The 14,176-nt window shown below is 45.2% G+C and overlaps 1 protein-coding gene across 2 annotated transcripts in view; it reads left to right on the top strand.

The window, feature by feature from the left end:
• Positions 1–260: 260 nt before the first annotated feature.
• Positions 261–14,176, top strand: part of REEP1 (receptor accessory protein 1) — a 104,870-nt gene continuing 90,954 nt past the window's right edge. For both annotated transcript variants that reach the window (XM_044261566.1, XM_044261567.1), the window contains exon 1: positions 261–334. In XM_044261566.1, coding sequence (XP_044117501.1) covers positions 303–334 — 32 coding nt within the window. In that variant the 5' untranslated portion in view covers positions 261–302. The remainder of the gene's footprint in view (positions 335–14,176) is intronic.

The raw sequence follows: 14,176 nt of genomic DNA, 5'->3' as shown, positions 1-14,176 counted from the left end.
CAGCCTCGGGCTGTGGCGATCGGGCCGGGGCGGGTCCCGCGGGTGCCCGACCTGCTCACCGCCCAATCGCCGCGGGCCCGCCGAGCCCCGGGGGGCTGGGGCCGCCGCCGCCGCCGCCGCCGGAACGTGCCGCGGCTGCGCTGACGCGCGAGCGCCGGGCAGGGCGGCGGGCGCGCTCAGTCTGGTGGCGGCGGCGGCCGTGCGCGGACAGACGTTGCCGGAGCGCCGCAGCCGCCCGCTCCGCCCGCAGACGAGCCGAGCCGTGCCGCGCTGCCCCGGCGGCGCCCGCTCGCCCGCCCGCCATGGTGTCATGGATCATCTCCAGGCTGGTGGTGTAAGTGGCCTTCCTCGACCCCCTTCCTTCCCCTCCTTCTCCGTCCCTGGCCCCCGGGCTGCGCGGGCCCCTGCAGCGCCCGGCCCCGTTCGCTCCGGCTATTAATACCCGGCGGCCGCTAAATTTAGCAGGTACAGTAGCTGCCGAGGACGCCTGCAAGCGGGCGACACAGGACGCGGCTGCTGCCCAGCGGGCCCGGGCCCGGGCGCGGGGGACAGGCGGGCGGGGCGGCGAGGGCGGGGGCGCACGGGGACTGAGCTGGCTGCGCCCCGCAGCGCCCCGGCCGCTTTTGTTCCCCGGGTGGGTGGGATTTGCAGAGGCCCCGAATGGGCGCGCCGCCGGGACACGCGTCTGTCTCCTTTGGGAGAAACGCTGGTGGGGTCTGCCGTCGCCGCGCCACGCCGCGCCGCGCCGCCGCGCTTTTGTCAGGTGAAAATGACAGAGCCCAGCCGAGCCTGGGGCGCTGCCTGGAGGGGTCGGCGCGGAGAAGGGTGGAGAGATGAAGGAGGGGATCCTACTGGGATTGAAAGAATACTCCTTTTTCGGTTTCTCAGATTGACAGCGGTAAAGGCAAGTAGGACACAGCGGGGACGTGTAGGAATCTTGGGGCAGACGCCTGGCGGACCTCATGTCTGATTCCTTTGGCGGGGGTCTGAGGGAGAGATAGGGGCAGGCATCTCCAGAAATTCACGGGAAATTTAGAAGTGACAGCCGCTCAGGTGGTGGCAATGACACCTCCCAGGCCTTGTAGGAGAGCGCAGAGTCATCTGGGGTGAGGCCTCTGTGAAGTCATTGGGGGTGGGTGTGGGGGGCGTTTTTCTCTGTCAGGCCCCAGAGCTGAGTAGACATTTGAAGAGCTCCTTTCCTCGTGGATTTATTTCCCTTTGGAGCTACACATGGTTGTAGCGGTTCCTCTCCTTCCCTAACCATTTTTGCCTGAGTCAGGACAGATTTGCCACCTGCTCAGGGGAGCCAGGGCTGAAATTGGCCTGGAGAGTGTGGGTGGGAGGTGCACCTCAGGCTCTTTCTTTGTCTGGGAAAGAGGGGCTCCAGACTCTGGTTCATTGTGCACCATCACTCCCAACGTTGTGAAATATCTCCCATCTCCTGTCCTTCTTTACTGATTTTCTAAGAAGCAGCCAGAGGCAGCCTTCTGAAGTCATTCTCAGCATTGTAGCCCTGCCACCGTTCTGGGCTTTCATCCCAAAGCCAGTGTTTGTGCCTCTTGGCCTCCAAGTCATCCATTCTATGCAGCCCTCTCCACAGCTGTTGCGGACTGCTGGGGTTTGTGCTGTACCTCGAGGTGGCATGTTAAATATTTAGAAGATTTCTGAGGGCAGAGCTGGCATGAATAATACAGGGAAGCGACTGGAACGCTTTGCCCCACCTCATGCCTGACCAAGGCCTGTCTTGCCTTCAGGGTGGTATTTTTTTCTCCTGAACTAGTGTGTGATCTTCATATTTGGCAGTGACTTCTGGGGAGCCCTCAGGGTGTGGCCGGAGACTCCCATTGGCCTGGCTGGAGAGCTCATTTTCTATAGGTTCTACTGCACTAGGACTGGCCCCCTGGAGAATGAGAGCTTCTAGTCTGGGGTCCAGACTTTAATTTTATGAGCATTCCTCCTCTCCTACTACACAAGGCAGCTGAGTGGGGTAGAGAAAAGAGGCATCACTTGGGAGGGGTCTCAGTGTTGCTGTTATTTTTTTTAAAACCATGCTCCCCAGAAGTGAAGCTTCAGAGAACTTAAATGACAGGAGAACTGCCCCTCAGGTCAGCCCAGGACCCTCTGCCCCAAGGGAGAATTTGTGGGATTTGGGGGTGTTATTTCCTCCATCAACTCCAAAAGGTCAGGAATACCACCTATCTCCTGATCACTGTCTTTATAGAAACCCAACATGGAAGTGTCAGGTGTCAATTATTAAAAACCAATTTAGTTAGCAGTACCGGTTTCACTTAAATAATGACCTGCTCATTATAGGAAAATCAGAAAATATAGATAAATAGATTGAAAATCATCCACATTATCACCACACAGAGATAGCTAATGGTAATTGTGAAAGATCTTGTCTTCAAGATGTTTTTCCTATGCATGTATGCACATACATTTATATTTCTAGTTCAAGGAATTTATTGATTCAGCCCAAATTTCCGCATCTCTCTTAGCAAGGAATAGAAATACTGAATTTGGTTCAAATCCCAGTTCTGTCTCTTGCCAACAGATGCCAGTTCACAAGAGATCCTAGTTCAGGAGCTAGTTAACCTCATGTTGCCGTTACAAAGATTTCAAGAACACGTGATTCATAAATTGTGGAGCATTTCTGTTCCTCCCCCCCACACCAGATAATTAAGAGAGGGCCGAGGTAAGAGCTCTGGAAGGGGCTCTCAGACTTAATCTACTCCTGTGTTTTGCAAACTGGCTTCCCTGAGGGCCACCCAGCCTGAGTGGGTGGGCTCTGGGCTCCCAGCCCTGATCAATGGGAGTAACTCCCCCTTTGTTTGGTTTGTATATTCGGGTTCTAAATAAAAAATAATTTGAGAAATATATGGATTTTAGCGCTAATGAAAACCACCCATTCCTTCTCCCCTCTCATCTGTAAAACTGTAGAGGGAGTGTGCCTTGCCCAAGGACACAAGGTGAGCTGGTGAAGAAAACAGGCCCTGGATTTTTGGTCCAATGCCCTTTCTACCTGTGCCCATCCTTGACAGTTGTCTGAAATTGACCTCTTTCAAGCTCCCAAGACCTTTGCTCTGGCATCCTGTGATTTTTGTCCACCAGTCCCATTTCCTATAAGAAACTTTTTCAAGGCTTTGTAAGCCTCTGTGACATGAAAGAACATTTAAGGAAGACCTATCCCTGTGTTCTGAGGATGGAGAAGGGAGTGTCTTCCTTCCAACCAGATCCCTCAAGACAAGCTGATGGTGTCCAGGCAGAGCCACATGGTGCTTGTAGATACCTATCTTGCCATTGGCTCTGAGTGTTTTTAGGACTGGAACCATGGCTTATTTCCCTTCGTTAATGACTGGCCTGCTTGCCTCGTTTACAAGACTTAGTTTTCTTTACAAAGAACTCAAGCCTTAGGCACCAGTGAATTTTGAACTGGGGAGAGTAGGTTTATGTGCCCTGGAGGATTCACACAGAGGTTGCTTTCTGCCTTCTTGGGAGAATGCACTATCCTGAAGCATTTATTCCAAGGAGCAGGTGTTGGTCACATTGTCTTTGGACAGAATTTTGGCTGAGGCCCAGGATGTTGGCTAAATGAATCCAGAGCTTCCCCTTTGGTTATTGGACCAAAACTCCAGTTTGCTGTGTGGGGAAAAGAGAGTTCTAATTTTAACAATTCTCCAAATAACTAAAAGCAGTACAGAAGAAACCCTTATTTTCACAGTGCACTTCTTAAAAAAAAAAAAAAAAAAAAAGTCAGTTTTTAGAAGGTCCAGTCTGATGTTTAAGAGAGTCTTAGTTTAATGGCTACAGATCTGGCTATGTCCCAGGACTGTGATTTGGAGCATAAAGTCTATCTGTCCCAGTCAAGGATGTACAAGTAAAGAAGACTAGAAAGAATGTGAGTTGTCTTCAAGATACTCTCCAACTGTTGCAAAACAAATGGAAATAAATGAAAAGGCCTTACATCCTTAAACATGGACTTGCCTTTCTTTGGAGCTTGCTTTTAAAAAGTGGAATGCAGATGGGCGCCTGGGTAGCTCAGTGGGTTAAGCCGCTGCCTTCGGCTCAGGTCATGATCTCGGGGTCCTGGGATCGAGTCCCGCATCGGGCTCTCCTGCTCAGCGGGGAGCCTGCTTCCCTCTCCCTCTCTCTGCCTGCCTCTCCATCTACTTGTGATTTCTCTCTGTCAAATAAATAAATAAAATCTTTAAAAAAATAAAAATAAAAAGTGGAATGCAGAAAAATGATCCCATTAATTGGAGGTTTAGGTTGGTTGAGGATTTATTTCCTGGCACTCTGGCATGGTATAGGGTAGGAGCTGGGTAAATCTTTCAGTTGAATCACGAGAGGGGAAGTGTTGAGCTGGAAGTCAGAGGATTTGGGGTCTAGTCCCAGCACTGGACTGACCCACTGTTCTAATCCGGAGGGTGCCTGCTCTCACCCTGGGGCCCTGCTCCTGGTCTGTGAGATAAGGCTGTGGACCAGTGTCACGTTGGAGGTCCTGGTGCCCCTCTAGACCCCTTCCTTGTCCCCTTCTCCCTCAGCTGGCCCACATGCACCGTGTTTATAAACAAGAGGAATATCCTCAGGAAGTGAAAAATACCAACTTCAATTTCACTGCTGTTCTGCTGCCTTGGTCTTTTGTTTATTAATCTTGCCTGCCTGCTGGGAAGTTGCTTCTGGGCACTTTACTCCGTTGTGTCTTCTTTGAAGGTTAGCTGACAAGTGAGGGTCTTACCTGGTTATGACTGGCTCAGTTTCCCCTTCCTTCTGAAGTGAGCTATCGTTTTTGGAGCATGTATTATTTGCAAGAGGAAGAGAATGACAGAAGAGGGAGTCAGGCCCTCAGTGGCCACCTACTGAGGCTGCCATTTTGTTGCATCTGTGTATGTGTGTGTGTGTGTGTGTGCATGCACGTGCTTGCGTGTATTTTTCAAGGAGGTTCCAGAGGCCAGTGGGGATGGGAGGACAATAGTCACAACGCATGGCTTGTTTGGACTTTCATTGTCTGGGATGAGCCACGCACATGCCCAACTGGTTGCCAGGATTCTTGGTGTCAGTGAGAATTTTTCCAAGAATCAGCAAGAGCCCAGAGGGGTTGCATTTGGGTTATGAGGATGTTTTCCTCTCACTTCTGGACCTTGGATGGATTGGCCCTGACGGATTGGAAGATGGATCGTTCTATATGTTTGTTTTGAACTTTCAAATCTCATGTCTTCACACAGAAGCACATTGTTTTCCCTTTGGGTTTTCTTTAGTTGCACCCAGGGGCTTTTCTGGGATTACAAAAAAAAAAAAAAAAGAAAGAAAGAAAGAAAAAGAAAGAAATATAGATAAAGGACCAAGTACTTGACTGTATGTCTGAAGATCTTGGCAGGTAATCTGGTGCAGGCCTTCAAGCATGGCGCACGTACCTAGACCAGGAATTGCAAGTGAGTTTCATCTCATGATTGATAGGAGGCTGCCTGGGATACTATCGTGGCAAGTAGGACTCTGGATGGGACTCCATGGGGTAGGAGTCCCGTGAATGTTTTGTGCAAGAAGAGGATAATGAGGGGCACACCTGTTGGTTCAGTATTGGCTCTCCTAGACTTAGTCCATTTCTGATCTGAGAACCCCACTGTCAGAATTTTATACATTGTCTTCAGTTAGTAAACAGAGCTGCATTCTTTTTTTTTTTTTTTAAGGATTTTATTTATTTATTTATTTATTTGACAGAGATCACAAGTAGGCAGAGAGGCAGGCAGAGAGAGAGGAGGAAGCAGGCTCCCTGCTGAGCAGAGAGCCCGATGCAGGGCTCGATCCCAAGACCCTGGGATCATGACCTGAGCTGAAGGCAGAGGCTTTAACCATTGAGCCACCCAGGCATCCCTAGAGCTGCATTCTTTACCTAAGTTTGCATCCCCTCCTAAACATCCCACCTCTAGTAGGCCTTGTCAGTCACTGGCAGTTGTAGGCCAAAGGTCCTTCTTCTTACCAGTACCCGGGCTATCCAGCCTGGTGGCTCTCTCAGCTGCCTCTTTCCTCTTAGGACCATCATTTATATATCACATTTCCCCTTTTTTTTCTTTGCCTTTCTCCAGTCATTAAATTCTACCCTGGCCTTCTCTTGGGTGCTCATGCATTCACATCCTTTCTACCTCCTTGTAGGGTCTATGGATGATCCTCTGGGCTTCAAAAGGAGATTCCTCTTTCCTTCTTGGCAACATACCCCATCCTACTGTCCTCCGCTCAGCCACAGGAGTGGGCATGTGACCCAAGCCTAGCTGCACATTTCCCTGGGCACAGAGATTGGTCCAGAGGTGGGTGTGTGACCTAAACTGAGGCACCAGGTCTTTCCCCAGAGCTTGTTGATTTGGAGCTAAAAGAAAACAGCCTTGCCTATAGGGTCCAGAGCTGGAAAGACGTGAAGGTGAGGCTGTTGGTGGCTAAACCCCCTGGCACACAGAGAAGGCCTGTAGGCCAAAGGGGAGAATTTGGCAATGCACAGGTAAATGGAGAGGAGATACTGGTTTGTGTATGTACCTCTCCTTAAGGATCATGTCTGTTTCTTTGTCTGCCTCACACCTTTCTTCATGTGTAGTGGGTGCCAGTGAGTAAGTTAGGACCTGGCTACTTAAAGAGTGTCTGTGTACCAGCAGCACTGGCATCCCTGAGAGCTGATTAGGAATGCAGAATCCCAGGTCCCACCAAGACCTAGTGAATCTGTCTCATATCAAGATTCTCATGAAGCTCGAGAATCGCTGAGTCAGATATCATCATCTCTCCTGTGAAATTAAAGAAATGGACTTGTTTGAGGTTCCCATCACTGGCTGTAGAACCAGAATTCAACCCCAAATGAGCCATTTGCGCTGGACTGTGATTCATCCTTCCTGGTTCTGAGTGGTCAAAACCCTGACTTTTTATGCATTCTGAATGGCATCATTGGACTCCCCCAACCAAGTGCCCAACTGCAAAACTTTCACAGGTGGGCTACCTAGTTGTGCTTTGTGTAGAATTTAGTCTGCCTGACTTTGGGTTCAGGCTGCCAAGACAATGCCCGTCAGACGTAATATTAGGCTGAGCAGATCATGCTATTCAGAGGAGAGTGGGATACAGCCCACCTTGAGAAAGAGGCATGGTAAGCACAATCAGCTGATGCTGGGGACTTAGAGTGGATTTTCAGAAACAGGCAGGGATTTTTTCTCACGAGCAGAAGTGGCCGAGAACCAGTGGTCCCCATGTGTCCCTCTTGAGGAAGCTGCAAGGATACAGCAGGATCTGTAATCTCTTCGAGCCTGTGTCCTGTGGAATCCAGTTTTATCAGGGAGTGCTCTCGGCTCTGTCTTCAGACTGCTCCCCCGTCCAACTGAGTCCTCCCTCCATTGCCACCATCATGTTCCAACCCCATTTCTGCTCTCCCGGACCATTTCAAAACCCTCCTAATTGTTTTCCCTGCTTCTATGCCTGACCCTCCAATGATTTACTTCAAATATAAGATAGCTCATAGCATTCCCCTGCCATTTAAAAATTGTCCAGAGGACTTCTGTGACGTTAATTATAAAATTCCGTTTCCTTCCCACGTCATGAGACTCAGCAAGGCCTGGCCCCTGCCCACTGTCCTGAACTCACCCTGTGCTGCTCTCCCCACACTCAGCTGTGGCTTCCCCACAATTCCTGGAAGGCGGCAGGCTGGTCTCACTCAAGGACCTTTGCCCTTGCTGTTCCCGCTGCCCAGGACACATTCACCTAGGTGGTCCATGGTCGTCCCCCTCTTTCCATTTAGGTCTCTGCTCAAATGTCACCTCTTTTTCTGACTCTCTTCTCCAAAATACATGTCACATACCACTCTATCCCCTTCGCACTCCCTGAAGTTATGCTTTTAATTCATTTATTAACTGGCTTGTGGTCTGTCTCTTCACATAGAATTTGATCTCTACGACTTCTGAGACTCTCATCTTGTTCACAGCTGTTTTCCCAGTGCCTAAAGTACTACCATGCTCACACTAGGTGTTTAAAAAATACTTGTTGAGTTAATGATGACTCAGTATTCCTTTTGGGGTGAGAAGATCCTTTTTTACACCCACATTGGTAGAACCTTGATTTGTGACTATGGCAAGTGACTTGACCCTCTAAGCCTCCATTTTCTCATTTGTAAAATGAAAGACTGAATTCCTGCTTCTGGCAGGATGAAAAACTAAATGGTTTGGAAGTCCTCTCATAATAAAACTGAATTTTAAAATTTACAAAAGTTTTGGATAAAATATAAGTGTTCCTCTCAATAGCATAGCTGAGGCTTCAGGTGAATAAGGGAATTTGCCAAAAGACAGAGCAGAGGGGGAATCATTTCACAGGGGTGTAAGCTAGTGCTGCAGAAGGGGCTTACCAGACTTTACCGGATTGTCCTGAACGTAGCTGGAATCAGCAGTCATTTTGTTATCCTCTCCCTGGCTCTGTGGGTCAGGAATTTGGAACAAGATGCAGGACACATAACTCCTCTCTGCTCCATGATGTCTCGGTCTTCACTGGGATGCTGCAAATGGCAGTGGCAGACTGGACCTCTCTTCCTTTTCATGTGTTCCAAGGCCTCTTCATATGGTCTTCCTATGTGATTTTTCCAGCACGGAGGCCTGAAGACCTCAGACTTCTTATGTGGTCGCTTAGGGCTCCAAGAGTAAATGTCCAAGAAGCAACAGTAGAAACCCTAGGACTTCTTCTCACCTGGCATCAGAAGTCCCAGGATAACACTTTTGCATTCTATTGGCCAAGCACATACTATGGCCAACCTAGATTTGAAGGGAGGCAGACTAGACTCCACCTTTCAGTGGGAGGGATAGCAAATAATTTGCAACCATCTTTAATATACCAGTCAAGAGGATTGGCTTAGCTTGGTTTTAATATCAACATAGAGAAAAGAGGGGCCCTTGGGTCTGTGGAGATAATAAGTCAGAGCTGAACACTTGCATATAACTGAAACTTGAAGCACTATTCTGCAGTGAAGTTCTGAGTAGAAGGATAGACCCATAAGTACAGGGAAATTGACAGCGAAGCTTGTCTGTCTTGCCCTGGGTTCTTGGTGGGGGAAAAAAATCTCCCTTGGGACTTTGAAACCATCCATGGACCTGTCCTCATATGGGTTTAGGGTCTTAAATGATTGCATCCTGCATGGTCAGAATATCCATGGCTGAGAGATTAACATAAAAATTAGTCTGGCCAGGGTTACTCCTGGATTATTTTGCAGAAATTAATCCAGTCACTCTAAGGGCCTACAATATACATTGGATTAGCTCAAAGACCATGAGTTTGCACGTCAAAATTACAAAACACCTGAAGTAACAGCCACCGTTAAGCAGGAGTTAAATGCTACCAGCAGCAGGCTTAGCCCTCTAGACATAAATAAATGAATAACACACATATATTTTTAAAAAATAATATATATATATAATTTATCTACAATAACTATTACCTAGAATCCTTTGAATAAGCGTTCCTAAGTGAAAAAATAAAGAGCTGAAAATACAAGAAAACAACAGATCCTGGGGCTGAGAAGGGAGAGGAATGGACCCACTGGAAAAGAAGCAATTCCAAAAGTAGAAAATAGAGCACCTGAGTGGCTCAGTCAGTTGAGCATCTGCCTTTGGCTCAGGTCATGATCCCAGGGTCCTGGAGTCTAGTTCTGTATCAGGCTCCCTGCTCAGTGGGGAGCCTGCTTCTCCCACTCCCTCTGCCTCTGCTTGTGATCTCTCTCTCTCAAATAGATAAATGAAATCTTTTTTTTTTTTTAAAAAAAAAGGAAAATAAAGTATTGAAATAAAAACTCAGTGGATAGTTTTAAATGGTGAGAGATTGAACACCGAGGGAGGAATGTTTTCTACACTACATCTTAGAGCTGGAAGGCATTTTAGTGACTCAGGCTTTTGTTTGATTGAGAAGGAAGACAGGACCAGAGGGCTTAGGTCATTTACCAAGACTTGAGGCCAGGTCTTAGTTTCTGAAAGTGCTTAGTTTTATGTTGTTAACAGGGGTTGGATTAAGACCAGTGGTGACTAGAAGACCAACATTTGGTTTGATAGGACAGTATTTCTAGTAATTGTTGCTATGTGAGGCAACAAGTTCTTGTCTTCCAACCCTAAGACCTTCCAACTTTAAGACTATGATTTAAATATTTTCCCTTACAGTGGTAGAGGAAGAGGGATAAGAGTTATTGGAGAGATTCTCTTTTTCAGTGGATAGGCCTTCTGTCCTTGTACAAGACTGACTGATTCATTCATTCATTCATTCACTCTCTATTTATTGACCATGTGCTTTGTGCCAAGCCCTACCCTGGGTACCAGGAATATAAATATGAATGGATTCCAGTTCCATCTTTGAGAAGTTGATGAGGTCACATAGCCAGTCAGTGGGAAACTTGGACTTGGATTCAAATGTCCCCCACCCAATCAACACTCTTTCCATCAAGTGGGTCTTTTATGGGCATGTGTGAATGAGTTTTCTGGCTTTGGTTGGAAATTGTAAGAAGGAGCCCTTTCAGCAGGGGAAGTGGTGCATCTGACCTATGAAGGCATTGACCCACTGCTGCATCTGTCTGCCTGGGGAACTCTGTGGCATCCAGTGTTTGGAGAGAAGAGGCAGAGGAGAGAGGGGGTGTACTAAGTGAAGACGGGCTGGGACACACAGATGGGTGAGGTTGAGCATGCTCACCCACTATATTAGTCTGTAATTGCTGCTGTAAGAGCTATAAACTTGGTGGCTCAAAACAACAGAAATAAGTCTCTTAGAGTTTTGGAGGCCTGAATTCTGAAATGAGTCTTTTGGTGCTAAAATCCAGATGTTGGCGGGAGTTCTGGAAGCTCCAGGGGAAAATCCATTCCTTGTTTCTTCCAGCTTCTGGTGGCTGTTGGCATTCTTTGTAACCACATCCCTCCAGTCTCTGCTTCTGTCGTCACTTTGCCTTCTCTCTGTCTTCCTATCCTCCCCTGCCTCTCTCCTACAAGGACCCTTGTGATTACCTTTACGGCCCACCTAGAGCATCCGGGATCCTCTCCCGTCTCAAAATCCTTACGCACACCTGCCATGTTTCTTTTACCATATAAGGTAACATTCCTAGGTTCTAGGGACTAGGCCCTGGATATTTGGGCAGGGGGTTTGTTATTCAGTCTCCCATGGCTTCTGGTTCTGCTCCCACTAAGCTGAAGAAAGCTCATCTAAAAACAGACTAAAGAAAGGTGAACACTCTGGGGTTCTAAGATCTTATTTTGTCTCCTTTTCCAGACTTACCTTGATTTGTAAAATGCAACAGAAAAGACTGCTAATAAATGGTGAAGGTATAATGGGTAACAATGCAGTAAACACTACTTTACTCAGTGCCTGTTGAAGAAATAGAACATTATGTTCATTGGATCAGTATACCCAACTTTTGATGGACGTTAGGGTTCTTTCTAGATTTTTGTTTTTCTTTTTCATTCTTGTGAAGAGTGCTGCAGTGAACTGTCTTGTTTCTAGGTACACCTGTGCACAAATTTCTTTAGGAGCAGAATGATTGAGGCATAGGGTATAGGCTTTTTTCACTTGCCCAAATAACATAAATTAAATTTTCATAGGTGTATAAGTCTATTTCTGGGCTCTTTGTTGTGTCCTATTAACCAATCTGATCCCGCACAAGGACCACACTGTATTAATTATATAACTTTATGAAAATTCTTGATATCTAAACTGGCAAGGCCCCTGCACATCTTGTTCTTCACAAATGGTTTTACAAGATGGTTTTCCTTCTGCGATAGATATACATATATATTTTTCATTATATATTGATTCTATACTTCAATATATATTCATATTCAATATACATTCATATATATATTTATATATATAAAATGCATAATTATATATATATAATTTCCGTTGCACCAGGGCTTTGCTGTCACTTGATATTGTCACACTTTAGAATTTTTGCCAGTCTGGTGGGTACAAAATGGAATCTCATTATGGTTTTAATTTGCATTTCCCTGAATACTAATGAGACTGAACATCTTTTCATATGTTTATTGCCCATTCGTGTTCTCTCTCCTGTGAAGGGCCTGTTCAAGTCTTGCCAAATTTTCTCTTGTCCTTACCTTATTAATTTGTAGGAGTTCTTTAAATGTTCTGGACCCTAATCCTCTGTCACTTACGTGTTACAAATGTCTTTTCCCAGTCTGTGGTTTATTTTTCCATTGTCTTTATGATGTATTTTGATGAACAGAAGTTCTTAATATTAAGTAATGGATTTATCCATTCTTTTCACTGATAGTTTAGGCTTCTTATGTCCTAGGAAAACCTTGCCTACCTGACATAATGAAGATATTCTCCTATATTGCTCCTAGCAGTTTCATTGTTTTGCCATTCACATTTAATTTCTTGCTTCATCTTGAGATGATTTTTGTATATGGTATGATGAAGGATGCCAGAATTTTTTCTTTTTTTTTTAATAGAGAAAATGTTGTCCTAGCACCATTTATTATAAAGTTCATTCTTTCTGTTCAGATCTGCAATGCCCAACCTTTTCAAAAATTAAGTTTCCAAAGATGTGAGAGCTCCTTCTTCTGTTCCATTGAACAGTTTGGCTCTGCAACACTACCACTGTCTTAATAGCCCCAGCTTTGCAAAAAGACTTGATGTCTGGAATGGCAAGCCCCCACCTTCAAGCACTTCAAGCACTTTCCTCTTTTTTTTTTTTTAAAGATATTTATTTATTTGCCAGAGCGGGGAGAGAAAGGGAGAGAGAGAGAGAGAGAGAGAATACAAGCAAGGGGAGTGGAGAGCAGAGGGAGAAGCAGGCTCCCTGCTGAACAAGGAGCCCAATGTGGGACTTGATCCCAGGACCTTGGGATCATGACCTGAGCTGAAGGCAACCTCTTAACCAACTGAGCCACCCAGGTGTCCCGCACTTTCCTCTTTTTTATATAGTTTAGAATTATGTGTTATTGCAGACACACACTCACACTTGCTCTTAAATCTGTTGGGAGTTTGATTGGAATAGCATTGAATGTATGGACCAATGGAAATTTGATGTTCTTAAGGTAATGAGTGTTCTAATCCATAAACATGGTACCGATCTCTTTATTTAGGGCTTTAATTATATTCAGTAAAATTTTGTGAGTTTGGCTGTGTCTTCTATGTCATTTGTTATATTTATTCCCAAATACTTGATATTTGTTGATGTCAGTATATTTAGCATCTTAAAATTTTCATCTTGCCGCTGTTTGTTAGAAAAATGAAAGCTTGCTAAACTGTAGATTCTTTTAGGATTTCCAGATAAATAGTCATGTCATCTGAGATTATAGCACAGTGTTGTGTCTTTGCAGCAATTATTCCCTTTTTTCCCTTCCCCTTAATGCAATGGTAAAACTCTCTAATGCAAGGTGACTTAAAGTGGTGATACTTAAAGTGGCATACTTGCTTTTTTATTCCTGATTTTAAAAGGAATGCGTCAACCTTCCCCTGTAAAGTATTGTGCTTGCTGTAGGAGTTTCAGAAATAAACTTTATTACTCTAAGTTTCTTTCTGCTCCTAGTTTCCTCTGAGTTTTTATAATGAATGATACTCTATTTTCTCTAATGCTTCCATTAAGATGACAATATATTTTTCTGGCTCTTAATCTATTAAGTGACAAGTTGTAATAATTATTTTTGCCATTAAGCCATCCTTGCCTTCTGGAATAAACTGAATTCAGTCACACATTTTTTTTTGTATTGTTAGAACAATCCTGGATTCAATTTGTTAATATTTAGTTAATATTTATATTTTTTCAAAAATTATGTTTGTGAGTGGTATTGGCTATCTTGTACTTGTCTGGTTTTAGTATTAATATTATGCTAGCCTCATAAATGAAGTTGAGGGTGTATCCTCTTTTTATATGCTCTGGGATAGTCTAATTAAGATCGGATTTCTTTTTGGGATAACTTAACAGCTAGGTGCTTTATATATGGGAAGATTTTAAACTAGTTATTCCATTTCTTTAATGATTAAAGATTTTTCTTTATTTTCTTGAATCAGTTTTAGGTGAGGACTTCATTCATCTAAAACATTTTTCCAAGTTATCATTAACGGTGCTTCTGCATTCCATAACTTTTGACCTCTCTTCTAGCACACTCATTAGACGTAGGTTACATGTTCTTATTCTATCCCCATATGTCTTCATTTCTTTCTGATTCCTTCT

The sequence above is a fragment of the Neovison vison genome, chromosome 8, assembly GCF_020171115.1.
Source record: "Neovison vison isolate M4711 chromosome 8, ASM_NN_V1, whole genome shotgun sequence".
Lineage (NCBI taxonomy): Eukaryota > Metazoa > Chordata > Mammalia > Carnivora > Mustelidae > Neogale > Neogale vison.
Note: the sequence above shows the minus strand (reverse complement) of the source record. Positions and strands in the feature narration are given on the sequence as shown.